Raw genomic sequence first — 27647 nt, 5'->3', positions numbered from 1 at the left:
ATGTGCTGTGATCAGCCCTTGCTTGTTTGTATGCGCTCTCCTACAGGCAGTATAATCCACCAGGTGTATTCTCATTGAAATCTCCACTTCCCTCCGACAGTTCGACTCAAAATGCAGCGTATATTAAGGTTCTCACCTGTTGAGATTTTTGCACTCGCCGGAGATTATGAGAAACAGGCGAACGAATACGGCGAGACAGGTCTGAGGCTGACGTCAGGAAATGAGAGTGAGAGGTTATAACTTGCTCCTGACATTTACCAAGGCACACATATTACCGCCGGTGACGCGCAAATGCTCTTCCTCTCCTCACTCGAGGACAGCGCGGAGCTAGCGAGTCCACTCAACAAGTTCTTAGTGTGCGAGTTGTTTATCTGCTTGTATTCACGTCGAACATGCTCATTTCAAAGTCGGGGTTTATTTAGAGCATGTTTAAAATAATGTCAACACTTTTAGAAAGCCTGAAAACTCATGTTGTTTGAAGATAAACTCATGCATCAATTCATCATGGATTATACATTAAAGCAGTGCTAAGTAACTTGTTTACCTTAATAAATCCTTTTCGTAGTCCCTCTGGGGGTAATACAAGTGTTAATGGGTTGATTGGGAGGTCTTTCATCTCCCCCTGGTGTCTCTGGCCAGAAAACCACACTTGCAACTTTCCTGTACCGGGTTGAAGTCACCAATACACACTAATGTTATCACGAAGAAGCTAACGGGCAAAGCTAACTGCGGGCTAGCGCCACTTAAACAGTATTTACAGCCAAGTTTGAGTGATAAAAGTTATCTCCATTGTGTAATTGGATGTTTGGGTGTACAATATCCCTCTCTCCCTTTGTCTTTTCTGTCAGTGTAGTATTTACTCTCACAGACATTTAATGAGTAAAAAAATGCAACTTGTCTGTAGCTAAAATATACAATAATAACAATTACAAAGTTCTTTCAGTGTTCCGAGTTGTTCTGAGATATTTTGGAACAACAGTGGTCACACACATCCAGAATAGCTAAAACATTTGCATTAACCATGAAACTGGGAGTTCCAGACATGTCTGATGAAGGGCCGTGTTGCCGCTCGAAACATCACTCTTTTGATGTGAAGCTTTCAACTTGTTTGGGAGCTTTAGTGGTCGTCTTACAGTTTTAACCACTCAAAGAACAAAATAGGACATAAATAATAATAATATTTAAAAAAAAATTCACCAAAATCTATATGAAACTTTGACATGGTGTACAACATCAGGCCCGGGATCCAAATCTGGCCTTCCAGCATTGTACCTGTGGCCCTCAAGGTGATTTTGAGAAAAAATATTACACAAATCAGTGCATGCTTTAACATTTTTATAGTTTTTTTAATTTATTAATTTCTTTTTTTTTTTACAGTTTTATAGTTTAGAGCAGGGGTGTCCAACGTGCGGCCCGGGGGCCAAATGCGGCTCTAAGACCAATTTTTGGTGGCCCTCTGCCTTCTTGCTGAATCAGGACACATCATCAGAGATAGTCCTTTTTATCTGAAATGTTATAATTCTACACAATTCTAACCAAACAACTAACCTTGTACTGTGAGACAGAGCTGGCATGAAGGTTTTGAGCATAAATAAAGGTGTGGGGCGCAATTTAAACCTCTGCTAGTCAAAGGTTTTGCGGCACTAACCACCAATCTATGGCCCTTCACCCTGCGTACGCTTCAGTATGCGGCCCCCCATGAAAAAAATTTGGACACCCCTGGTTTAGAGGGATTAGATGCAAGGTTGTCATTTTTATGCTCACTACTGCCTCCTCAGGTCCTACGCGTAACTGCAGCTTCTATATTAAGCTTGTGCATGACGGCACTTCGGTAACACCTTTTTGAGTGACAGTGAAGGATTTTAGAGGCAGTTGTGGTATAGTCCCTTTAAAATGAAGTATTCCCCCCCCCCCCCCCCCCCCCCTACTTGTTCCAGCAATGTCCTAATGTGTAGAATGAACCCAGACCTGTTCACCACAACTGCCTCTAAAATCCTGCACTGACACTCAAAAAGGTGTTACTGAAGTGCCGTCATGCACAAGCTTAATATAGAAGCTGCAGTTACACATAAGACCTGAGGTGGCAGTAGTGAGCATAGAAATGGCCAACTTGCATCTAGTCCCTTTAAGTACTCTAAAAAACCCTCCACCAAGCAAACTTGCCTACCTACCCTGGTGTACAGAATGGGTCCAGGAGCAAGAATAAGTGAAAAACTCATTTATTGACAAAAATGTCAGAAGACTCTATAGGATGTCTTTAGGAGTGACTTAAAGCTCTCAAATGACCTGCACTTCACATGTTTTTCAGTCTTGAACAGGCACCGGTTAAAAGGAAACTGGTCACATGATCATGCAGCTCTTATGGGAGCTTACGTACACCACATTTCAGGAACATACAGTCAGTGATGTAAATTGTATTCTGAAGAACAGGGAGCCAGACTGGAGTGATCAAAACTGCAAAAAACCTGTCAGGAGGCGTGCAGCATCAAGTCAATAATTACAGTAATCCACACGTGTTGTAATAATAAACCTGTGGATTAGTCTCTCCAACAAGTCCGAGTGCAGGTGTGCTTTACTTAAGCTACGTATCGGAAGCGTTGGAGATAATTTGTTTTTCAAATTTGAAAGAGCTGTCAATCATTCCTGCAGAAGTTGTTTGTCTTTTTTTTTACACGCGAGCTGAAAAGAACACAAGATCAAATGTCTGTCCGGTTTTGTCGAACACAACAACTTTCTTTTTGCTCTTACTTGTTTTCCTGGCGATGCACTTCTCAGTATTTGGATCGAAGCTGCGTTTTCTCTCCCATTACACAACAGCACTTTGGCAGCCTGATTGAGTGAGCCAAGCTAATCATATTTAATCACATCTAATCGCATGCAATAAGCGCGTCGGAGTGCTCACGGATGACAAGACTCTCCACTCGCGTCTCTTTACCCATCCCTCACTCACAATCAGTTGATATTCGTGTTTACTTCTTCTAAAGAGCGTGCGGCGTTAGATCAGCGGCTCGGAGCTGCAGGAGCCTTTTGTAAAGTTGAAAAAGGAGCAAGACGCCGGCAGTTCATAAGCACGTTGTGGATGATCGCGTATCTGACATTCACGGGCAAAGATTTCCTCTCCTTTATCGGCTTTTGTCCAATATTACATTCAGCGCACACTGTTTTCATTTTTCTTTTTTTTTTGTTCTGTAAAGCCGCTGTAGCTTAAGCCGCTGAGATTTCGCCCAGTGTTTCCCCCCCACTTTGATCAGATGTTGAAGATGTTTCTGCTGACAGCGCCGGCATGTAGGAATAATGTACAGAGATAAGCAGAGCCGGGTCGGATTTAGGGAGACTGCACACAGACCGGCGTCGAATTAATTTACCATCTCACACGCTGCCATTACTGTGGCATGTGAGAGGGTCTCTGGCGCTGTGATAGAATGGATAAAATAGCAAATAGTACTGTCAATAATGGGAAATGCATGCTGTATCGTGGAATACATTTGAACTGGCTTGTATTTACTATTATATTATTGTGCCATTTGGTTTTGCCATTTTGGTTTTCCTGTTGAATCAAATTGCACAGAAATAAATCCCAGTCTCGGAGCCTGTTCAAACACTTGATCGTTTTTGTAAAGTATTTTGACTACAGCACCACTTCTGAATGTGCTTTTACTTTCAATTGAAGACACCTCAAAATGAGAACTGAAATACATCGGATATGTATGTTACTTGTTTAACTGTTGTATTCATCTTTATGTAACTTTGCTGTATGTGGGCAGTTGTCTTGGTCAGGTCAGACTTACAGTAAAGATCCAGTCTAAATGGGTTATGGTTAAAGAAAGGTTATGGTCTGAAAGGTCATTATGAAGTCATTGTTATGGAACACGGCCTTAAAGTGAAAAAAAAAGTGGGAAAAAAAGAAACATCATCTTCTTGGTTGATGCAGAAGACACTGTTTGATATGTGTATGTCATAATAATAATAATGGCTTACACTTGTATTGCACTGTTTCTCAAAACGCCACAATATAGTCATTATTCATGGTGGTGGTAGACTGCTATTGTTGCCACAGCTGCCCTTGGAGTAGACAGACAGAAGTGAGGCTGCCAATCTGCAGCCTGAACAATCGGCCGCTCCGACCACCACCAACCACTCACTCACTCTCTTATTCTTTCTGGCCAATTGTACAAGATTATAGTGTTGGGGTAACCAGAGTACCCGGAGGAAACCTACACTGTCCGACCCGGAGCCGAACCCGGGACCTTCTAAGCTGTGAAGTTTAGTGTTGGATGGTCAGAGAAGACATGTTTTTTTCGAGGGAGTCCTGTCCCTGAGGGGTTTCTGTTGCATATGTTTTAGAGTTAGAGGAAACCAACGCAGACCCTGAGAACATACAAACTCCCCACAGAAAGGCCACATCAATCAAACCCCAGACTTTCCTGTTGTGAGGCGAGAGCACTAACCACTGCTCCTAATGCACAGTTGTTTCAACACACTGGTTTAAAATGTGCTCTTTCTTTCCTTTTGTTTCAAATTGAGACTTTTTATCAGACATCTCCTGTGAACCTCAATTACTGTGCTTAATCAACCATTCTAAGCCTAATAATTTCTGCTAGTCCTCTTAAGGCAACTCATCCAACAAATTACTCCTATTTTCTTCTTTCAATATTTAAATTTCTCATCTTCGAGGCTCGCGAGGGAAGAGGCAGAAGTATTCAAATTGACATCTTGACTGCAGGTCCTTTCACATTACGTTGTGTGCGGCAACAGCATCTTAACAGACACATGTCATCAGAGATAAAAGCAGATTGACTGTTAATTTGGATCTGCTGGCTCACAGGGTGAATCCAATTAAGATAACCATCGTCTTTTCAAATGGGCCCCCGGAGGCTAAGTGCTTTCCAGCCTTCAAAGACACCAGCACTAGGAGCGTGCATTTGGCTTAATCTCCGATGCATATGCACACTCCCACCCTTTTTAGAATCAATTTGACTGCAAACTCCCAAGAATATATCAAGAAAACAGACGTCCCTTTTAGGTCAGACATTTATGTTTTGTAGTTTCAAATAATGATCATCAAAACTACTCAAATGATAGTCATCTGTCCTGGATGGCTGAGAATAGAAAGGGACATATCTTTAGCCTTGTTATAACAGTGTGCCTTTGCTACTATAGTATAGTTTATAGTTTATAGTATAGTTTTTGCTTAATTCACACTGGTTTGAGTGATCCTGTTAACTTTTAGAACTGTTTTCTTCGCCTACTTAGTATTTCATAAATTACTTTCAATTTGCCAACATGCTGTCAGATAAAAAGGAACGTCAGTGTTATCGACTTTTTAGGCCTTTTTACCATGTTAGTGTAGTTCTCTCAAAAACGTAAAAAACTGTACACCAACTTTCGCATCCTTGATTGATCTTTGAATCTTCTCAAGTGGCTCTGCTTAGTGTAGGGTCAGCTTACATAAAGCCCCTCTTGGAGTCCTTCCTCAGGTCTCAATTTCTGGCTAAGCTCAATTCCCTAATTGTGGATTAAAAACACTACAGTCACACCATTTCAACCTGAAAAGACTCACAAGAAAGGAATTAAGAAAGTTTTATTGAATGACCCCTCCTGGAACCATCACCTTAACGTGGTGGAGGGGTTTGAGTTTCCGAATGATCCTAGGAGCTCTGTTGTCGGGGGCTTCGTGCCCCTGGTAGGGTCTCCCATGACAAACAGGTCCTATAGGTGACGGGTCAGACAAAGAGCGGTTCAGAAGCCCCTTATGAGAGACCAACAGGCCCGGTTAAAATCGTGAGGCCGTCCTTCCGTGGACCCACCACCTGCAGGAGGAGCCATAGGGGCTGGTGCAATGTGATCTGGGCAGCTCCAACAGCTGCCCCCACGACCCGGCAACGGACAAGTGGAAGAAAATGGATGGATGGATGGATGGATTATTGAATGACCACGAATCATATTTGGGGCTCAGATCCCGGCAGAAGATTTAATTTACAAAAGAGTTGCACAGCGTTGATGAACGATCGCGAGAATCTTCCCCGGAGCCTGGACGCTGGTGATGGTAGAAGAGAAGACCCGTCGACGATGAGCAGAGCCGAGGAGAGGCCGGGCGGAGAAAGGGGTGGAGGAGGGTCGTAGCACGGCTGGGAAATGCTGAGTGATTGACCCTAACCCGGGAGGCTTAAGAAGGGGATCATGACGAGCGCTGCAGTGATTGGCTGACGTGAAGATGCGGCTTGTGCTGGGTCTGTGATTGGATGATTGGAAAGAGCGGCCGGTGATTAGGTGATGAACGAATGCAGCCGGTATGTCTTCCAAGTTGAATTCGTGCAGAAGCTACCTTGATTTAAGCGGGTCAAATATAACCAGGGTAAATATCAATGTTGTACATCCAACACAGAACATACACAGAATTTATTTGAAGCTATAAAACATAAATGTGGAGTTGCCTAAGAGCAGGTTTACAGCTTTTCGCTTCTTGGAGCGACTTTGGCACAGATGGTTATAGCGGGTCGTCTCATGATCGAAAGGTCGTGGGTTCGTATCCCGCCTCCTGAAGGTACACATGGTCATTATGTCCTTGGCCAAGACACTTCACCCACCTTACCTCCAGTGTCTGTGTGCACATGCTGTATGAATGAGAGTGTGAACTGGATCCTTGCTGTAAAGTGCTTTGAATGCCCAATGTAGATGGAAAAGCGCTATATAAGTTGAGTTGAGACCTTCACCGTAAAATAATGTATTGATAATAAGTAGCCTCCTGATTAAGCCCTGATTTCAGTTCTCAAAGCACCATTATTGCTGCTGTGCATGGATGAGGATTTTGATTTGACTTTGATTTGTCAGATGGAGACACCACCTCATGTGATCAACAGGTGGTACATTCATTTGTAGCATTACTCAAATATACATGACACAGGTTTGATGATGGGGAAACTTCTCAGTCTCAGCATAAGACGTCGATTCTAAACACTTGTTCCATCTGCGAGCATCAATCGAATCTGCAATGGCGCTGTTTTAATATCGCCGCTGCGCCTCGCCAAACCAAACACCGAGGGAAGGGAGGCAGCAACATGACTCTTGTACCAACAAACTGAAGCCAGCGCCGGAGGGCTGTTGAGGCGAGCAGGCAGTTCATAAGCGAGTGCTCATGTGCTTTTGTCTGTGTGCTTATTGTTTCCCAGGATGCCTTGCTGCGGCTGGCGGCGGTGGTGGACGTGCGCTCGCTCCGGGGCGCGCTACAAGACAGTGTCCAGGAGCTGCTGCCCTCAACGGTACCCACACCACGCACCCATACTTGATTATGTGCAGATTGTTGTGTTGTAGTGTGTAGGTGAGGCGAGTCCAGAGAACAAGAGACTCATTACAGGAATTAGACTCATACACACAAATAACCAGAAAGGTGAAGAAGCACTCCATTGTTGAGTGACTTACAGATATTGCTCACAGGAAACGGAAGGGAATTTCAGCTTTTTACAGACACAGTCGCCCAAAGCTCCATGAGAGACAATCATTCATTCGCTCTATAGTGCAAGTAGCAGCTGCCCTACAGTAGAGGGTCCCAATCTTTGCCATCTGACCCTCCAACCACCAACAACTCTGGCTGGAGGACAAAGTATCCATAACAGCGTCCAAGTAAAGGCCTTTTCAGTTCAGTAAGAAAGCACATTTCACATAGTTCTACTTTTAGTCGACAAGAATATCAAGTAAATTTAGCTGTCAGACATATAGTCAAGTATATATTTATAGTATACACTGGTTATTTAACCAAGCACATTTTCTCTCACAGTTTTACACAAATCTAAAAGCTTATTGACTGTAATCTTTCTCCTCGCCTTGTTTTTTTTTGTCATCGCTTTTAATGCCACTTTTTTTGTTTCCTTTTTGTCACATTTTTATGAATTTTTTGCATGTTTGTCACATTTTTGTCACGTTTTTGTGGCTTTTATGGGACTTTTTTGTTGCGTTTTCATCACATTTTTGTCACATTTTTTCATCGCTTTTTGTTGCTCTTTTGCCAAGTCTAAAAAAGACTTTTTTGTTGAGTTTTCATCCTGGTTTCTGTCTCATTTTCGTCACTATTTTGGTGCTTTTTTTTTTTCAAGAAGCTTTAAGATTTTGGTAAAGCCATACTGGCGAAAACACGCTCGGTTCATGTGGGGGTTAAGAGGTTAAATAAGCTTTGAATTGAAATTATATGGGGCTTTTTCAAAATGTGTATTTGGAGATTTTAGTCATTTAGTTTCAGTCACCATGAACTACTTCTACTTGAGTTTAAGTTGATTTTTAGTTTAGTTCCAGCTGAAATAATGAGGTAATATGTAAGTCCATGAAAATGACACCGCATCTCATGTGTCCACGTCTCTGTAACCTTTGCTTGTTTGCAGGAGTGTGTCTGTGTGTACCTGCTGGAGGGGGAAGTGCGCCTGCTTTGTGACGACCCACCGCATGAACTGCCGCCGGATGGCAAGATCAGGTGGGTCCTCCTCTCCTCTGAGTTTTACTTGGCCTTTTCCACTCCGGCTTCGGGCCATATCCACAACACAGACAGTGACAACAGGGACTGAGGTGGTTGTTTGCTTTCAATGTCATGGGAACCCAGGGTGCTAAGGAAGCTGCAGCACCGACTGGTGGATATATTGCGCATTATTAGGAAAACAGAAGCAGAGAAGAAGAGATAGTTTGGGCTGAATTGTCCCTCAGCTCCCCCTTATCAAAGGTTTTCTTTTAGATGGAAAATGGAGCCAAAATGTGAAATTGACCCTTACAACCACATGATTGTTGTTGTTGTCACTGTTCAATATCAAAATGTGCGTGCTTTAGAGGACTGTCCACATGTTTTGTACCTGATTTGCTTTGGCCCAGTAAAAGGGCTGGTACTAAAACCTGGTCCGAATTGTTGGCACCAAGTGGAATTGTGCAAAAGCCGGGAATATCCGTGTATGTGTGTGGGCATGTACGTGTGTGTGTGTGGAGGGATGGGGGGTCCCAGCTGTGCTCTTATTCGCCACGCCGTGTGGAGAAGGACCACTTCACGGACAGCCACTGGGGCGCAGCTGCTCAGTGGGAGCTACAGGTGTTGTGCAGACAATTATGTGCCTTCAAAAGGATTGAAACCCGACAGATCTCGCAGTTGAGCAGCAAATATAGTACATTGTAAGAACATGGTATCTTAGCAACCATTTTCACACATGTAAGCCAGAGTCAATGCTACGGTGCAGTGGTTCTCAAACTGCACCACTGGTAATAGGTGAGCTTCTTCTTATGGCACTCAGGATCATATGCAAGAGATTAGATAGTTTCATTTATGCTTAATGAATAATGGGTTTCCTGTGAGGCAAGTCCCGTTACCTGCTATACAAGCAATTGATTGATTGAAAATTGATTGGTTTAGACCTGGTATACATCCAGTTTGGATAAACTGTAGTCTTGTTTGGTTCTATTCTAGACTTTTCTTAGACCCAGTTCTAGTTCTGATTTGATCTATATCGAGACTTGGTGTTTGCAAGGTCAAATATTTTAACATTTTATCAGAAACCTTTTAGTGTGAAATGTTTTATTTCCACTAACATAGATACAGACGGTATCTTGGGAATTGCCCACATGAGGTCCTGTCCGAAGCAGCCACAGAACTTACTCCCATTTCTCCACCATTACTTTAACAAATGCTGAATTACTCAAATATTTTTCTACTAACTAAATATCAGAATTGTTGCTACCAATGCTACTAATTAGTCCAAATTTGAAAGACTATTTTTCAGCCCTCACTAGCACACAAAATAGCTTTAACCTATAGTTGCATACTAGAGATATAATAGAGAAATATATTTAATAGCTGTGTTGGATATTTTTATATAGCTACAGTATATAGCTATATAATAGATTTAATAAGGATTAGTTCAATTAAGTATTTTTAAACAGTGTGCCAAAACAAAACCAGACCAAAAGACGGCAAAAATGGAAGTAGATTTCAGAAAATATTTACAAAAACGAAGCTTTTGCCCGTTTTTTATTAGCCTGCATTTTTGTTTCCTGCACTATTTGCAAAACATGTAAATCTATTTTTTGCGCAGCCCTTCTTAACCTGTGCAAAGTCTTTTCCCCCCACAACAGAAACAATAATATCATTTTCCTCGTCCATCTCTTCCTATAATGGCGCGCTGCTGTCTCCTCCTCATTCACCCGGCAAGAGTGTGACCTATAACGGCCCCATTTGCACCGAGACATTTTGTGGCTCACTCTAAATGCATAAGTCCTATATAGTAGCTCTTTGCACATGTTGTTCTCCTTTTATCTCACCCCCTCCAAACCCTCTCCCTCGCTCTTGTCGTGTCTGCTATCCCACCTTGCCACCTTTTTCCAACCCTTTTATACCTATCAGCGTGCGCCCCGCTCTCGAAAGACTCACAAAGCACAAAAACCGCACGACCTCTCCTCTCCCCGCTGTCTCTCCTCTCTCGGTCTATCTCTCTGTGCTCACAAGCCCCTCCCCAACTCCCCCCATCTCCCAGTGGAGGTATGGCGGGGCTAATAGCCAGGGTGACAGTGGCCCCGGGGCCCCCTCAGCGAGAAGAGTCGATCCGTCTCCGGCGCTTAAGTGCTCTACAAAGCTCTCCGAGCCCCCGTGCGTCCGCCGCTACACTCTACCTCCACCGCCGTGCGCGAGGCGGCGCGGCCGAAAACCAACATTGCATTATTGATGAAAGTGTCTGTTTGTCAGACAAGAAGGCGCTCCCTAACACCTCATTTCCACACAAACCAGGGATCAGTGGGCAGCGTGCTAAAGCTAACAGTGACATGAGGCGCAAGAGCGAAGAGAAGCCACGGTGAATATACGGTTACAGATAGAAACAATCTGTAATCTGGCATATTTACATCACAAACATTGGAGATGTTCATTGATACGCAGCGTCCCTATAGGTGGCGTCCACGATTTAAAATGTGATGATGTCATAATGTCAGATGGAGGGAAGGGCCTATACAACTCTATGGGAGAAATGCAGTTTTGGTAAGAAATCTCCAAAACGAAAATTGACAAATGTTTTTCCTCATCAGTATTTGATTGTGATTGGATTCACAAACCTGTGATATTATTTTTATGTCTGAAAGTCCTTTCTATTCTATGTTTTCGCAAATTGTCACCACTTTTTCAACATAGAAAATAATTGGCCATTACTTCATGTGTACTGACAGAGGAGATTATGAGCTTTGTGACAGTTTTTGTTTCATGTGGATTCCTCCAGTAATGACTGAGATATGAGCCAAAAAACAAAGACATAAAAATATTCATTTTGTCAGTTACCATAGTTACCGTCAGTTGCCCTCCACCTCAATTTTAAACTCTTTTTAGAATGTTGTGATGCCACGTGAACGCAACCTATTGATTAAATGAATCAATAAAATAGTAAGGGGTTTTACTTCAATAAGTAGCGTTCTCGCGACGTCACAACATTTTAATCTCTTTACCCCCACGTGAACCGGGCACATTTTCTCCAGTTTGGCTTTACCCAACTCCAAAATGTTCTTGAAAAAAAGTGTGAAAATGTCGACAAAAACGAGATGAAAACCAGAATGAAAACGTGAAGAAAAAAAATAGCGATGGAAGAAAATGACCAAAATGTGACGACACATTTTAAAAGTAAAAAAAACAAAACAAAGAAATAGGTGGCAAAAATGCGATGCTTGCGATCAATGTCGTGGGAACCCAGGGTGCTAAGGAAGCTGCAGCACCCCCTGGTGGATAGTTTGTGCATTATTAGGAACACAGAAGTGGAGAAAAAAATGGTTTGGGTCTTGCCCCTTCCCAAAAGTTTTTTTTAGATGGAAAAGGTAGCCAATATATGATGAAAGAAGAAAATGGGAACTATGGTAATATCTCTGTTATTACTTGGTCAATCCACATGAAACTAAGCTCAAATTATTTTCTTATAAAGGTGTCCAAAAGTGGTGAAATCATGTGTGTGTTGTTGGCCATTAGATAGGCCTTTAAAACTTAGGAATAAGATAAGATAAGATAAGATAAACCTTTATTGATCTCACAAAGGAGAAATTCTCTTGTTACAGTCGGCGTTCAAGAAGAAGAGTTAATAAAGTGCAGCTGATACAGAGAGATTATTGCACATGTTACTTTACAGAAAAACGGAATGATAAGTCAGGTGTGTGAATCCAACCATTACTTAAAGCAGAACTATATCTATATATTTAAATAAATCCCTTCTTAGTCCCTCTGGGGGTAATGCAAGTGTTAATTTGTTGATTGGGGGTCTTTCATCCCCCCCTGGTGTCTCTGGCCAGAAAACCATGCTTGCAACTTCCCTGCCTCGGGGCCGGAGGCGCAATACACACTAATGGAATCATGACGAAGAAGCTAACAGGCTAACAGGCAAAGCTAACTGCGGGCTAGCATCACTTTAGCAGTGTTTACAGACAAGTTTGAGTGAAAAAAACATCTCCATTGTGTTACTGAGTTGGAAAAAAAACAAAAAACAGAACATGCAGTGACGCTTATGGCCTGTAGGGGCATAAGTTACTTAGTTCTGTTTTAATAATGATCAAATACAACATTTGAATTTTGTTTCTAGAGCTGTATCACCAACACTGTTTCTCTCTGATAAAGTTATATTAGCCTCTGATATCATGTAAACAACAGGGGGCAGCAGAGGGAGGGAAGGAGGGAGGGGGAGTTCAGCTTCCTGTCAGCCTAATAGATCAAGCTGTTTTTCAGTCAGATGGACTTGTCACTGATCGAGACTCTGCAATGTGCAAAAATAGCGACCATGAATATGTTCCGACCATAAATCAAGCTTTATTCGTTGTTCAAAGATTGTCATTATAAACTTGCGCCGATTTAATGGAAATGAGTGGTCAATATGACAAAAAAATATCTCATCGCATTCCAAAGCTATATTACAAATCTTCGTTTTGCGCTACCCCAGAAGAGGCTGAAGACAGATATTTAAAGAACTCCATTTGCGATTCACCTGCTTACGTAAGGCTGTTATCTGAGCCACGCAGGTACAAAAAGTACAAAATACACGGCCGCTGCAGCCATTTGACAAACAGCAGAAGGCTACTGAGTTCAAGCTACTTTTTCTGTGCCCCCCATTAACAGAACCTTGAGGATACAAAGAGCCTGGAAGATGTCGGGTTGTTTATTCACTGTTGGGACATGAACACGCTCAAATTGAAGAAATTGCAAAGAGGGAACACTGAAGAATAAGTACAGGATGTTCATGGTTTGAGAAATAAAGGAAAATAGACTCAATCAGTGGTGGATGGAAGATCGTTGCACAACGTGTCTTCGTCGATCTGTACTGCGTCACAAACTAACAATGTTCTCGGTCTGTAAACACACAGTTGAAGATTTTGATCTGCATGTAAAGCTTCTTCTCAACTGTGTAGCTTTGGGTTCAACCTTCAACCTGCCAAGACAAGAAATTCTGACATATGATAAAAACATGTTGCAGTTCAGCCCTGTTACCGTGTGTTTGTGTAAGCTCTCATTCATTCTAGAATTTTCTTTAATAGATAAAGGTTGTTCAAATCATAATCTGCTCTAATCTATACTTTATGAGAGAAACCCGAGGGATTTTCCATGACTTGTAATCGCTGACACCTCCACATGGGTTGGCCTACATAAGTGCATAATGAGCTTAAAGCTATAGCTACGAGATTCTCAATAATATTATTATGTTGACCAATATATTATTATTTACAGTCGCAAAGTGCTTCACTATGGACCGTTTTTCATTCTCCACGTTTGGCATAGAGAATATAAACACTGCATTTCAGGTTCTGAAGTTGAGTTGTTAAAATGTAATGGTTCAAAGGCTCAGAGAGGTGAAATGATGACAAGTTGTTGAATAGAAGAGAAGAGAAAAGAAAAGAATGGAAGAGAAGGAAATAGAATAGAATAGAAGTGAAGGGAATGGAAGAGAAGAGAAGAGAAGGGGGAAAAAGAAGAGAAGGGAAGAGAATGGAAGGTAAGAGAAGAAGAAAAGGGAAGAGAAAGGAAGAGAAAAGATTGGAAGAAAACAGAATGGAAGAGAAAGGAATGGAAGAGAAGAGAAGAGAAAGGAAGAGAAGAACAGAGAATGGAAGAGATAAGAAAGGAAGAGAAGAGAGTGGAAGTAAAGAGAATGGAAGATAAGAAAAGAGAAGGGAAGAGAAGAGAAGAGAAGAGAAGAGAAGAGAAGAGAAGAGAAGAGAAGAGAAGAGCAAGGAAGAGAAGAGAAGGGATGAGAATAGGATTGAAGAGAAGGGAAGAGATGAGAAGAGAAAGGAAGAAAAGAGAAGGGAAGAAAATGGATGAGAATGGAATAGAATAGAATAGAAGCAAATGGAATGGAATAGAATAGAAGGGAAGAGAAGAACAAAAGAGAATGGAAGAGAAGGGAATGGAAGGGAAGAGAACAGAACAGAACAGGAGAGAATAGAAGAGAATGGATGAGAATAGAATTGAAGAGAAGGGAAGAGGTGAGAAGAGAAAGGAAGAGAACAGAAGAAAAGAAGAGAATTTGAGGTTGATTTATTCCTTTTTAAATAGGACTGTGGTTTCTTGTTTATTTGAGTGTAAATGAAGTCACTGACAGATCTATAGACCCATTTTCAGTGTGTACGTCAGGGATCATTCATAGACACAGACAAAAAGGGTACAAAGCACATGAAAAGAAATGTAAATGATGAATAATATGTGGTATGTTAATTAAGGTTTTTATCTTGATGTGTCGTAGGTTATTTTTGTGCATAATATCGATTATCGCAGTATCGGCGTATCGTGAGATAATCGTTATTGTAAGTATCGAATCGTGAGGTACCCAGAGGTTCCCTCCCCTGTAGCTGTGCTGTTTGGTACAAAAGCAGAATAGCTGTAGTATATGGCTCTATTTACCATGTTGCTAGATTTAGATAGAGTAGATCACTTTTTGTTGCATGGTGGTTTGATTACATTTTACAACTTAAGTCACTTCAAAAACATTTTAAGCGACTAATAATCCACCGTCGCAAGGAATAAATTATCTTTCACAGTTTAAGTGCCTTTTTTTCCCTTCACAAATCCGACTGTCGCCACTCTCCTCCTTTGTCAAACCCCCCAACTGTGCATTGACGTTTCCAGCCTTTTCACTTCTCACAAAAACATGAAGCCTGTACTTTGCCTATCGGTGGGTGGCAGCACACTCTTTGGTCTGAGTCGGCACAAATGGGTGTCATAATGGTTTTGGCGGCCGTTGCTTCGAACAAAGGCATCACAAAAGGTCAAACGCATTGGCCACGGTAGTAAACCAAGATGGAAATGCTTTTCGACTGAGCCCGGCTACTCCTCGCTGCGCTGAAATGAATGTGCACTTTTAAATCAATGCACCGTGCGGAGCTGTGGCCACACTGCTCAAGGGGGACTGGATGGATTTGCGAGGCGGGCCGGGCCGTCACCTTCCTCTCGTTTTGATTGTTTTGAGAATTTCATTTGCTCGAGGACGTTTGTTAAGGAGCGCTTTTACGAACGGGGAATTAATCAGGACCTCGCGGTGAAGTGCTGAAGCATGCGCCATTATGTGCTTGTTCCCAGAAGCGTGTTTGTGTAGATTTCCGGGAACTGACATGTTTTTTACCAAGAACCTCGAGTAAGTGGCTCAAGACGTTCTTTGAATTGATGGCATAATTTCCAATAGAGGGCAGTGACCCAGACAACTCTGATGTGATTCAGTGTTTTTTAAACAGTTTTTGAAACAGTGGTGCTCAAAGTTCGGCCAATTTTTGGTGGCCCTCAAGCTTCTTGTTGAATTAGAGATTGTACTGAACATATTATCCTTCTGTACGATTATAGCCTCAAAAACTAACTTGTTTTTCTGCATTAAAGGTGCATAATGGAACTTTTTTTATGCGGGAAAAAACTTGGTATTTGTGCGTAATTGTCCTTTTTGCGACCCAATGGCTGTATGGGCGGTTAGCATGGTGCCTTTACTTTCTATCACGGTGGCCTCTACAATGCTCTACAACAATTATTGTGTTGGTTTTCTGGAGAGAGGGAACATCAGCAGTAAAAACCTACTAGAAACTATCCAAACAATTGATACTGGAGCCACTGTGATGGAAAGTAAAGGCGCCAAGCTAAGCTCTTAAGCACTAAAAGGTCATAATAAAAAGGTTTTCTCTCACAGAAAAAGTTCCATAATGCACCTTTAAACTTCTAAGTCTAAATAAAGGTGTGGGTGAAGAAAATATATTTAAAAAAAAGAAAAAGCTGGAGAAAAAAAAGCAAGTAAACTTTATTTACTTAAAGCAGTACTAAGTAACTTGTTTACCTTAATAAATCCTTTCCGTAGTCCCTCTGGGGGAGTGTTAATTGATGATTGGAGGGTCTTTCATCTCCCCCTGGTGTCTCTGGCCAGAAAACCATGCTTGCAACTTCCCTGCCTCCGGGTCGGAGCACCAATACACACTAATGGAATCACAAAGAAGCTAACGGGCAAAGCTAGCTGCGGGCTAGCACCACACAGTATTTACAGCCAAGTTTGAGTGAAAAAAATACCTCTATTGTGTAATTGGATGTACAATATCCCCCTCTGCCTTTGTCTTTTCTGTCAGTGTAGTATTTACTCTCACGGACAATTAATGAGTAAAAAACCACAACATGCTACGACACCTGCAGTGGCGCTTATGGCCTCTAGGGGCATGAGTTACTTAGTTCTGCTTTAAAGCCCTTCAAAAATAGCAAAATGAAATCAAAAGCAAATAGACAGAGTTGGCCTATTGTTAAACTTGGTCCTCATGAGGATTGGTCCAGCAATTATGGAGATATCAACCTTAAACCGCGCCAAAACATATGGATTTTAACATGGCAAGTTTGATAATCCTGACTTGTTAAACTAGATTTTAGACTTTTGAAATGTGTGATGTCGCAAAAAAGTAACTTTTGGGTTACTTTACTTTTGTAAAACTGTGGGAGGAAAGCGATAAGTCACCGTTAGAAAGGTGAAAATCACATTGATACTTTTTAGGATTTGTCCAGACCCACAAAGTGGAAATTGCCCATAATGTACCATCCATTCTTCAAGGGTCATTGTCTTCCTTTGGTCACACTTTCACAATTTACGCTATTTACAGTAATCTGAATGTTTTGGGAGAATTGAAGGAGGAACTGCCCATCCCAAAAAGACAATGGAGAACTCATGATGTGGTTTCATGCAGAGAAATAGAAACACCAGCCTCAAATAGGTGTTATACAGCATACTGTGCAGGCCACTACTGAGGCATTACAACTCCCCCCTCTGCCGCAACACTATTTCTCCTCTTTTCAAAACAATTCTTCATTTTTCTAGGCTTTGGACCTACGCTAGAATTACTTTATTAGGTTATTACTGAACTCCTGCGCGGTTGAGAGCCTTCACAAATGTATTAAGATTTTGCCAGGATTAAATTCCAGGTAATTAAGCACTTTCAGATTTTCTTGCTAGATCTTTTAATTATATTTGACACCACTTGCTCGTCCCTCCTGAAACTGTCCTAATACACCGTTCCTAATTTACATTTTAATAGCAAAAACACTTGTTGGAACAGAGGCTGCCTCTTCTCTGTTTTCTTATTCTTTTAGAACAGACACCTCCAAAATAAGCAGAGGTCCTTCTCATTTTCCACAAAAGCCCCACAATACAATGGTGACACCTGGCTCCAACCAGCCCACAACTGAATTCATATCACTCATGATTTTGCAATGAATGGTGTTTTTTTGTGTGGCTCAGTGCAAGGTGTTTTTGTCATAGCGCCTGATTATACGCCCGCCCACTCCAATTGTGCTCTCGGGGTCCAAAAATCTGTCCGAATGTGTATTGCAAAACCTGTGAAAGGTACAGCGGGTTCACAGTGTTTTTCAGAACGAATTTTCTATTCGACCATGGAAGAGTCTGATAATCAAAATTGTTTCTACAGATTGACCCTTTTCCTGCCTACTTCATCAGTGACATCAGCTGGAGGCAGGGAGTAATGAGAAGAAAGAAGGTTAGGCTAAACTAAGACTAGAGATAATAAGTGTAAAGTTCCAAATGTCGCCTTGATGTGTATTTAGGTGCAAGAATAGGACAAACATTTGAGGCTGTGATTCAAAGTTTTATCAGATATTTCCAACAGTTAAACATTTGTAAATCGTTACTATGGCAACAGCTTTGAGCTTACTGCCTCGCCCACCACCTCCAACTGTCATTCACAAAGTTCGGGACATGGTGGCCCCCTTATCGATCCGAAAATCCCACTATTGATACAGACGGCATCTCTGCAATCGCCCATGGTCATGTTTGAAAACAGTTAAGGGGGAAAACTATTTGGAGAAACGTTCTCTAATTATTCAAAAACGACTTTGCTGAATTAGGAACATAGTTTTCTACTAATTAAAGATGCAAAGACATGGAGAGGAGCAAAGTGGTTCAACAGCCCATAAATACATAAATAAATAACGGAGAATGCTAACATGATGCTACATGTTAGCATCGTCCTAATGCTGACAGCTAGCTAGAGTTAGCTACGACTGCCGTTTTTTCACTTCTACTGAGCAATCTGCTGTGAGAAAATATCCATATAGGCCCAATTTACACTTGACTTTGTGGTAAATCAGTTCATATTCCACCAGAAAATGGCTCGGCAAAGCCACGCCCCCTTCTATGACGAGATGCCTATTGAAAGGAATTTGGTAATTATTTTACAGATACAAAGATACATGAATTAGGACATCTGTAAGATACAAACTGTCATAGGGCACAGTAAATACATGCATTTCCTTTCAAAATCAATTTGCTCAATGTATTTGGTTTATAGAAAAGCTTTGGGGCACCGCTTTATCTCTGAGGCCTCGGACCCTGCTGTCTTACAATAATACAATAAAGTAGACAAGTTACAGCTATAGTTACAGCAATAGAAATGGACTGAAATGGAAAATTAGCTTCTTCTGCTAACTCAGGCTCATTTACATATAAGGTTGATTCATGTCCATTGTCTCTTTAGAAATATACAAAGTATAATAAATATTAAGACCCTATATTACAACTGCAGACCAAATCCATTGCTCTCAAATACAGTTGTGCTGTTTTTTTACATTACTTATGGAAACATCATTTTACCCTCGTCAGTATCAGACTTCGTCCACATGGTAATGAACAGAAAGTTTAAATACCTTGAAACCACTGTGCAAAGTTAATGTTGCTGACTAAGCAAAAATAAAAAATGTCAACAATGTCAACTTATAAAACAAAGAATAGACTAATATGGCCAAAATGTAAAAGCTCCAAATAAAACCGTTTGAATGTATTTATTCATTTTCAGTTTTTGAAGTCTGGTCTTTTGTATTTCATAGAAGAAGGTCCAGCACTTGACTAATCATAGCTCAAGTGTTGCTAATAGAGGTGAGGGTTGCACTTTACAGCACGGTGTTGACGTGGTAATAAGATGGGATTTTTATGGTAACTCAGGATAACAAGGGATAATGAATTTTACAGCCGTTCCCATATTATAATGACTATGTTTTCCAGGTAAATGGCAGTCTTTGTACTGAGTTAAGTGTACAATTATAATTAATCACTCCATGAAGTAGTGTACAGGTGTGTGTGTCCTGTTCCCATGAATAATTACTGTGCATTTGTCATAATTACCATGTTTGTACTCGAAACTCACGAGACAAAAAAGGCTAGTAAACAAGTCAAGATGATCATTAAAGGGAGGGCCGGTACCAATGATAAGGTAAACACCTCCCTACTAGATCGGTCTCCTCGGTCTGCTGCAATAAGATCACGAGTTGCTGACGAAGCCTCTTGAAGTGAGAGGCAAAATGTCCTCAACACCAAAAAAATATCAGCTCTATTAACGGCTCATCATGACATCATTCCCATGTTATTACACTGGACCATGCTGGGTCCATCCCATACCATACTGTCACTGTATGTATACATCAGTGTTGTTTTCGGCAACAAAGACTATAATGATATCATTACGTTGACACACCTTTTTTAATTACGATAACCTAACAGTAAGGAGCTAAACATAAAACAACAAACAACTTCATGGTCTGAGCGCGACTGACAGCGATGATGCCACAGGGCCTTCAATATATACAATAGCATATAATAATTTCATTTCTCAGGACAGTTTCTTCCCTAATTAAATACTGTAGTGCACGTGTGTCAAGGTTTAATGTGGCCCTTTGAGGAGCATGAATTCCTGAGCATGTCAAAAGTCTCGAGCCCATTCCTGCGCTGAGTTATGGATTTTTAATAAAATAACCAGTTTGCTAGGAGGGAGCTTAAATTAAAAAAAGGAAAGAATTCTACACATGTCCAGCAGAAGACGCTGACATAATAAGAGATTATGATATAAACAGCATATTATTGCCACGTGGTAAATGGTCAGTCAATAGTAACTTACCGCCATCGAGTGTGGAGTGAATGAATATTGACTTTATGTAGCACTTTGAGAAACATGTGACACAGGCTGATAAAGCCCAATAAATGTAAGATGTTATTTATGAGGCCACAGTCCTTTACAATATATACGGCCCCCACCCACCATGGAGGCTGAATTTCGGCCCTCGACCCAAACGAGTTCGACACCCCTGCTGTAGCGGTATGAATGCAGAAAGCATGTTGATGAACTAATGAGCAGACAGCGCTGTAAATAACAAATCTCAAAACGATGATCAGAGGACAAGGAGAGCGGATGTTTTTGAGAAAAGTCACGTTCACAATGACACTTCTGCCTTTTGTGGTGTAAATCTGTCTATCACTGTCTGAAGATTAGTGCAGCCTTATCCACATTTCCAGATGTTATCAAAATGAATCTGTTGAAACACTAATACTTAATTACTTTTTATAATGAAACTGACTAACACAAGACTAAAACTTCACTAAAGCCTTATTGAGTTTTCATTGACTAAAACTAGACTAAAACTATCACACATTTAGAAATGACTATAAAGCATTTTCATCCCAAAAGACTAAGACTAAAACTAAGAGGGCTGCCAAAAACTTGTCTTCAAAATTACCCCCTTTCTTACCAATATGCCTTGTCCTTTTCTGTGTTTTTTTTAGGGATATCGCAGACCAGCTGAAGAGATGCCCATGTGCCGGACTGCCTCCACCGGAACTGCCGGAAAAATGCAGAGCGAGCTTGGCGGCGCCCTTGCCAGCGCACAGAAGAGGTTTGTTCTGTATCACGGGCTATTTTGTCCACTGCGGTACACTGTTCTTTTTGAGCAGTTGTTACATAAGTTTGGCGCAAAGGCAAACAGTCCGGTAGCTCCACCTGAGTGCATGCGTGGGGACTGGATAATGTGTTGAGCTCAGCACGTAGGATGGAAGGAGGTAGGAAACAAGATAGGATGATTGCAGGAAGGAAAGAGAGGTGTGCTGCGTGGGTGTAATGTGCAGAAATTATCTGTATTTTCTAAAATATTTGAGGCATTCAAAAATCTCACATGATGTAGACCTGGAACGACCAACAATGTAATCAGGAATGAAAGTTTAATTTAATTGTATGGCTATGACACAGCTCAGTATAGTGGAGGAAATAAACATTACATTGCTTATTACCTCTTAAAGAAGAACTTGTTTACCTTAATAAATCCTTTTTGTAGTCGCTCTGGGGGTAATACAAGTGTTAATGGGGTGATTGGGGGGTCTTTCATCTCCCCTGGTGTCTCTAGCCAGAAAACCACAATTGCAACTTTCCTGTCTCCGGGTTAGAGCCACCAATACACACTAATAGAATCACGAAGAAGAAGCTAACAGGCTAACGGGCAAAGCTAACTGCGGGCTAGCGCCACTTAAGCAGTATTTACAGCCAAGCTGTCAGCAAGTCAGCATAGTATTTACTCTCACGGACAATTGCTATGACACCTGCAGTGGCGCTTATGGCCTCTAGGGGCATGAGTTACTTAGTTCTGTTCTTAGTTCTTAGTTTAATTGAATATATGCGTAAAATTCCAAGAAGTCATGGTAAAGCAAAACTAGTATTAAATATCATTATATCCATCCAGCTTTGTTCAAGTTCAATGTTGCAAATTCTTGAGCGTCAACATTTTAAAGCAGAACTAAGGAACTTTTGTCATCGCATGTTGCGTTTTTTTTTCTCATTAATTGTCCGTGAGAGTAAATACTACACTGACGGAAAAGAGAAAGGGATATTGTACATTGTGCCACAACCCAATTACCCAATGTAGATCATTTTTGTCACTCAAACTTGGCTGTAAATACTGCTAAAGTGGCGCTAGCCCACAGTTAGCTTTGCCCGTTAGCCTGTTAGCTTCTTCTTCTTGATTCCATTAGTGTGTATTGGGTCTCCGACTCGGAGCAGTGAAAGTTGCAAGCATGGTTTTCTGGCTACAGACCCCCCAATCATCCCATTAACACTTGTATTACCCCCAGAGGGACTACAAAAAGGATTTATTCAAGTTCAAAGTTAAACGTGAAGAAATTCCTGCACAACTGCCTCAGGAAATACATTGACTAGTGTACATTTTGCAAGAAAGACAGTGGGTGGGTGTTTTTGAGATACATGCTTTCTTCCTCATCTTTACATTACTACTTATCTCTAAAGGCTGTGAGCGCGCGGCCTGAGGAGAAACCTCTTCCGAGCTGTCGTGAAGAAATAAAAAGCCTTTGTGCATAAGCGCTTTTGGATTAAGAGCATTTTGTCCCTGCATTCCCAATGAATCTTTCTCATTACAATGGAATCTAACAGATAAAAGCCTTGAGGGAAAATGGGAACATGTAAAAAAAAAAAGAAAAAAAAAAACACACGGCAGCTCCAGGGCCATTATTTTTCGATCATGTTTATTTTTTTCCCGCGCACACGTCTCTCGGTATTAGAGCAAGATGGAAACGCAAATAAGATTAGTAGCAAGACAAGGACATGCGAGGAAAATTAAAGGGGGAGATTGGAGAGTGTTACGGCTAAATCAATGCAAAATGTATTAAAAAATGTCTGATTTGTTTTCTGCTTTTTTTCTCTTTTTTTTGCTTTCAGCTGTTGTCATTCCCCTCTTGAACCTCGAGCGGAACAAGGCCATCGGCGTCTTACTGGTGAGTCTTCAAGGACAGGGCTGGATCAGTGGCTGCCGTCCTGCATGCATACATTTTTCATGGCACTATGCGGCACACAAGATTACAGCAAAACCCCACTGTTAAAGGGGGTAAAGCATACAAAATATACTCTTTTGTGCTTTAAACCATGTTAGAACATTGTCAAAAAACATACCAGGAGGACTGTTTGAGTTTGAGTAATCCTTTTCACATAGGTCATCTCTTTATCACAGCAGAAAATATACTCACTTTCAGCATTTTATTGCGCAATAGATGCTCCGGATCCATTACCGATCCATTACAGAGTGTGTTCATCGTGCTGCCATCGATATCTCAGCATGTTGTTGGCTAGAAATGAAAGCCTGTATTTAATTTTATCATGTGTCATTCCAACTGATGCCTCCAGAGGGTGCTCCGGGCAATTAAAAATGTAGATCAATACAGTCCAAACCTTATTTAATATTATAAAACGTAAAAAATTAAAGGCTGAGGTGCTCAAATGAATGTTTATATGCGTTATGTATGTGTTGCGTTTTTTTGGAAAATATCATAAAAATGCTCATGACAATGGTACACAGGAATAATCCCCATGTCACACAGAAGCGCTGAAAGAGCTTCAAGTCCCGCCAGAAAAAGGCTCTGGACAACATAAAAACATACCGCTGCAATTCTTACGTAAATAAGCCTCTGTCTGAGTCTGACAGCTGCTTCAGGCCAGTGTCAGTTCTGTGGATTCCTTCACACCTTCCCAACCATCGAGCAAAGCAGAGACAGTGTGATAAAGTTACCCAACGATAATGTGAAAAACTGGTGGAGGGAAAAATGCCGAAAAGCTCTGTGGACGTCAGTTATCCAACACACTGATGATTACTGAATGTTTAGAGGATTTGTCATCTATACCTAGCGAATTTGCCACTACGCCCGACATTATCATTGACTAACACTGTTGGACACTTTTCTTTTAAGTCAGTGGTTCTCAACTGGTGGGTCGGGACCATAGACATTATATTGATAGACCTCTTGTGCTACAAACTCCTCCTCATTTACTTTAAAGGGGCTAGATGCAAGTTAGTCATTTTATACTCACTACTGCCACCTCAGGTCTTATGCGTAACTGCAGCTTCTATATTAAGCTCGTGCTCGTGGACCCGAATTAACACTTAACACTTATTAACACTAATTGAGTGACAGTGCAGGATTTTAGAGGCAGTTGTGGTGAACAGGTCTGAGCTCATTCTACACATTAGGACATGGCTGGAACATGTAGGGGGAGGAAAATACGTAGTTTTTACATTTTTAAACTCTGTATAGTCCAGGATTCGAGAGAGAATCCATGATGGCAGCTCTCCTCCTACAGAGCATGTTCCAAAAAAAGGACAGAAAGTCGGGGAAGTCCGCCCCCTTGAGGTGGGCAGAGTGACAACAAGCCTTCACAGTGCTCCAATCGAAGGCCAAACATAAAACTTTTAAAATTCACACACACACACACACACACACACACACACACACACACACACACACACACACACACACACACACACACACACACACACACACACACACACACACACACACACACACACACACACACACACACACACACACACACACACACACACACAAAACTACGTGGTCTCACAAACTGTACCCGTTCCAGAGTCTCTTTCCTTTTGCACAGGCATCAGAGAACACTACATGACACCAATGTTTTGTCAGGACATCTGAACTTAAGTTTGCAGCGAATTTACTACGTACGATCTGGCCGTGTGTAAAGTCTCCTCGCACGGCACAGAGATTCCTACGTGCGTTGTATCATCGGTCGCATTGGCACAGATTTCTATAACTCTTCTTTCTCATTGAATGCGTTTTTTTGTCTGCCTTGTTCATAAAACAGCAGCGCAAATACTGTACAATGCCGTTCAGTTACGATGGCCTCAATGTGGTGCCCCTCGGAGCACTTGCGCGTAATGAGCGTATAGAGAGCGGTGGCACCGTGTCTCGCTGGTCATTAGGAGCAACAATACAATCCAAAATGTTACCCTGTGCGCCTTTAAGCATGAATTTAAAGTTTTGTTTGGGTCGGGGTTTGCAAATGCAACATGTCCATTTTCTTGTATACAGACCCAAACCGGTATAATAAGGTTGTTAAAAGAGCAAATATGTGAACTAGTGTGTGCTGTGTTGCAGGTGGCCTGTAACCCACTGACGGATCAGGATGAAGTGCAGCTCAACACATTGGAAAGACATGTACGTTCCATCGCTTTGCTTTGTTTAAGCTACTATATTTATTAATCAAGCATGTGTATTCTCCAAATGACAGGCATCGGTGGCGTGTGGGCGCGTCCAAGCCATCCAGGCGTCCTATCAGAGGCCGCCGCTCAGTCCATCGCCGCTACAGTCTCACAATGCACTGCTCCCCCTCAACGTCTCCGAGCAGGATTACAGCGAGCTGGACCGCAACATCCTCCAGCTCTGCGGTACTTCACTTTCTTCTTTATTTTCTTCTGTACTCTGGGCTTGTGCATTGTTTGGTCTCCAAGGTCAAAGTGTACATGTGTTCAGATGGTGAGCATCCAAGGCACACTTGCAGAAATGTAGGTCGATATTTACATAACAATATCCTGAATGTTCCCTGTATGTAGCACATTATCTGAAGTTACTTTCAAGGACTTTTCGATCACAAGAACCAAAAACATACTTCCATAGTTGTGATGATGTTAGCTAACAAAATGTAGCCTGTTAGTTATCGAATACGAGGAAGAAGTTGTTGTTTTTTTACTTGTTAGTGGCATTTTGATTAGGCCTGTTTGCAGAGACATACCGTAATAGTTCCAGTTCCAATAACAGTTCCTGCAGACCAAGAGAGACTATCGGCTCGATCTTCCGCCTGGCGCAATAACACCATTGCTCAAGACGAAGTTGGTATCTTGCACACAAACGGTGTGCCTGTGCTTTCGCTGTTAGCGTGGTGTGCGGCGAACAGTACAGCCTACGACAACCTCTTTGCTGCTTCCCCTTCGCTCTCGTCTTCTTAACATTAATATCGCGTGCATCTTAGGCTGTCGCAGGGAAAACTATTTCTCCCACTGTGGGTAAATACTGTCCAGGTCCTGCTCTAGCGCCAGTATTAAAAAGCGCAGGGCAAGCTCCAAGCGTAGAAACGTGATCAAAACACACTCACCATCACCTACTCCCCGCCGCCCACAGTAGTGGAAAAAATTCCAGTTTGGTACGTCCTGTAGGAGGTAAAGCTTGGGGAGGGACCACTGCTGTGTATAGCATCACGGATCCAGCCACTGTTCAGCTCACTTACGGCGCCAGGTATGAAGCTGCGTTTAGAAACACATCGGTCTCTAAATCTGTATCTGATGATCGCTGCCGCTCATCTCCCTGTAGCCACGCCCTAGCCCAAACGACATTGCTCTCTTTCTCTTTCAATCAGGTTTGGGAGTGTGTGGGCTCTAATTGCTTTTACATACAACTTTAACATTGTCAGAAAGGTGGCGCCTTGTGTGACGCTATGTCCTCTTCTGCACATGCAGGTCACTTTCATTCAGCCAGGAGATCACACATAAGAACCTCTGTTGCTACGTGTGGCCGACTCTGTTCTTTTAAAAAGCAGCTAAAGACATGGCTGTTCAGACCAGCTTTTAGTTTACAATGGTTTCCGATTGTTTCTATTTGAATTTGTGTAATACTTAGTTGTTTTTGATTCACCTTTTCATTGTGAAGCACTTTGTGATTTTATCTGCGAAAAGTGCTATATAACTAAAGCTTCTCCTTCGTCTCCTTCTTCTTCTCCATCTTCTCCTATTTCTTCTCCTTCTTTTTCTCCTTCTCCTACTCTTGTTCTCCTTGTTCTCCTTTTTTCTTCTTCTTTTTCTCCTTCTTCTTTTTCTCCTTCTACTTCTTCTCCTTCGTTTTCTTCTTCTCCTCCTCCTTCTTCTCAGTCTTCTCCTTCTTCTCCATCTTTTTTTCTTCTCCTTCTACTTCTTCTCCTTCTTCTTTTTCTCCTTCTACTTCTTCTCCTTCTTTTTCTCTTCTACTTCTTCTCCTTCTACTTCTTCTTGTCCTTCTCCTTCTACTTCTTCTCCTTCTTCTCCTTCTACTTCTTCTCCTTCTCCTTCTACTTCTTCTTGTCCTTCTCCTTCTACTTCTTCTCCTTCTTCTTCTCCTTCTACTTCTCCTTTTACTTCTACTTCTACTTCTCCTTCTACTTCTACTTCTCCTTCTCCTTCTTCTTCTCCTTCTACTTCTACTTCTACTTCTCCTTCTACTTCTCCTTCTACTTCTTCTTCTTCCTCTTCTTCTTCTTCTTCTTCTTTAAAAAGTGACCTTGCGAAAGATCTGCAGTCTGAATGAAGCCTGAATTATATGTCATTAGAAGTTGCAACAGCGTCATTGGTTACTTATCCTTAAATGTATAACACCTCCAGCTGTTGCATCAGTAGTAGTTGTTGCTGTTGTAGTAAGCTGTCGTAAGTAAAAGTAGTAACTCCTTCCGTTGTGATGCTGCATACAATACATTTCTCATGGAAATCTATGCAGCACGTATGGCGCAGACTATGTCCTTTCCCAACAGCCACCGATTTGTTCCTCCTCCAT

At 41.6% G+C, this 27647-nt stretch overlaps 1 protein-coding gene across 2 annotated transcripts in view; it reads left to right on the top strand.

Annotated features, from left to right (window-relative positions):
- pde2a (phosphodiesterase 2A) overlaps nucleotides 1–27647 on the top strand; it is a 274496-nt gene that overhangs the window by 190382 nt on the left and 56467 nt on the right. For both annotated transcript variants that reach the window (XM_079573769.1, XM_079573770.1), the window contains exons 3-8: nucleotides 7170–7259; nucleotides 8373–8461; nucleotides 21051–21160; nucleotides 22987–23042; nucleotides 25230–25289; nucleotides 25363–25519. In XM_079573769.1, the coding sequence (XP_079429895.1) occupies nucleotides 7170–7259; nucleotides 8373–8461; nucleotides 21051–21160; nucleotides 22987–23042; nucleotides 25230–25289; nucleotides 25363–25519 (562 nt within the window). The remainder of the gene's footprint in view (nucleotides 1–7169; nucleotides 7260–8372; nucleotides 8462–21050; nucleotides 21161–22986; nucleotides 23043–25229; nucleotides 25290–25362; nucleotides 25520–27647) is intronic.

Source organism: Gobius niger (assembly GCF_951799975.1).
Source record: "Gobius niger genome assembly, chromosome: 1".
NCBI lineage: Eukaryota > Metazoa > Chordata > Actinopteri > Gobiiformes > Gobiidae > Gobius > Gobius niger.
This window is presented reverse-complemented; position numbering and strand designations above follow the sequence as displayed.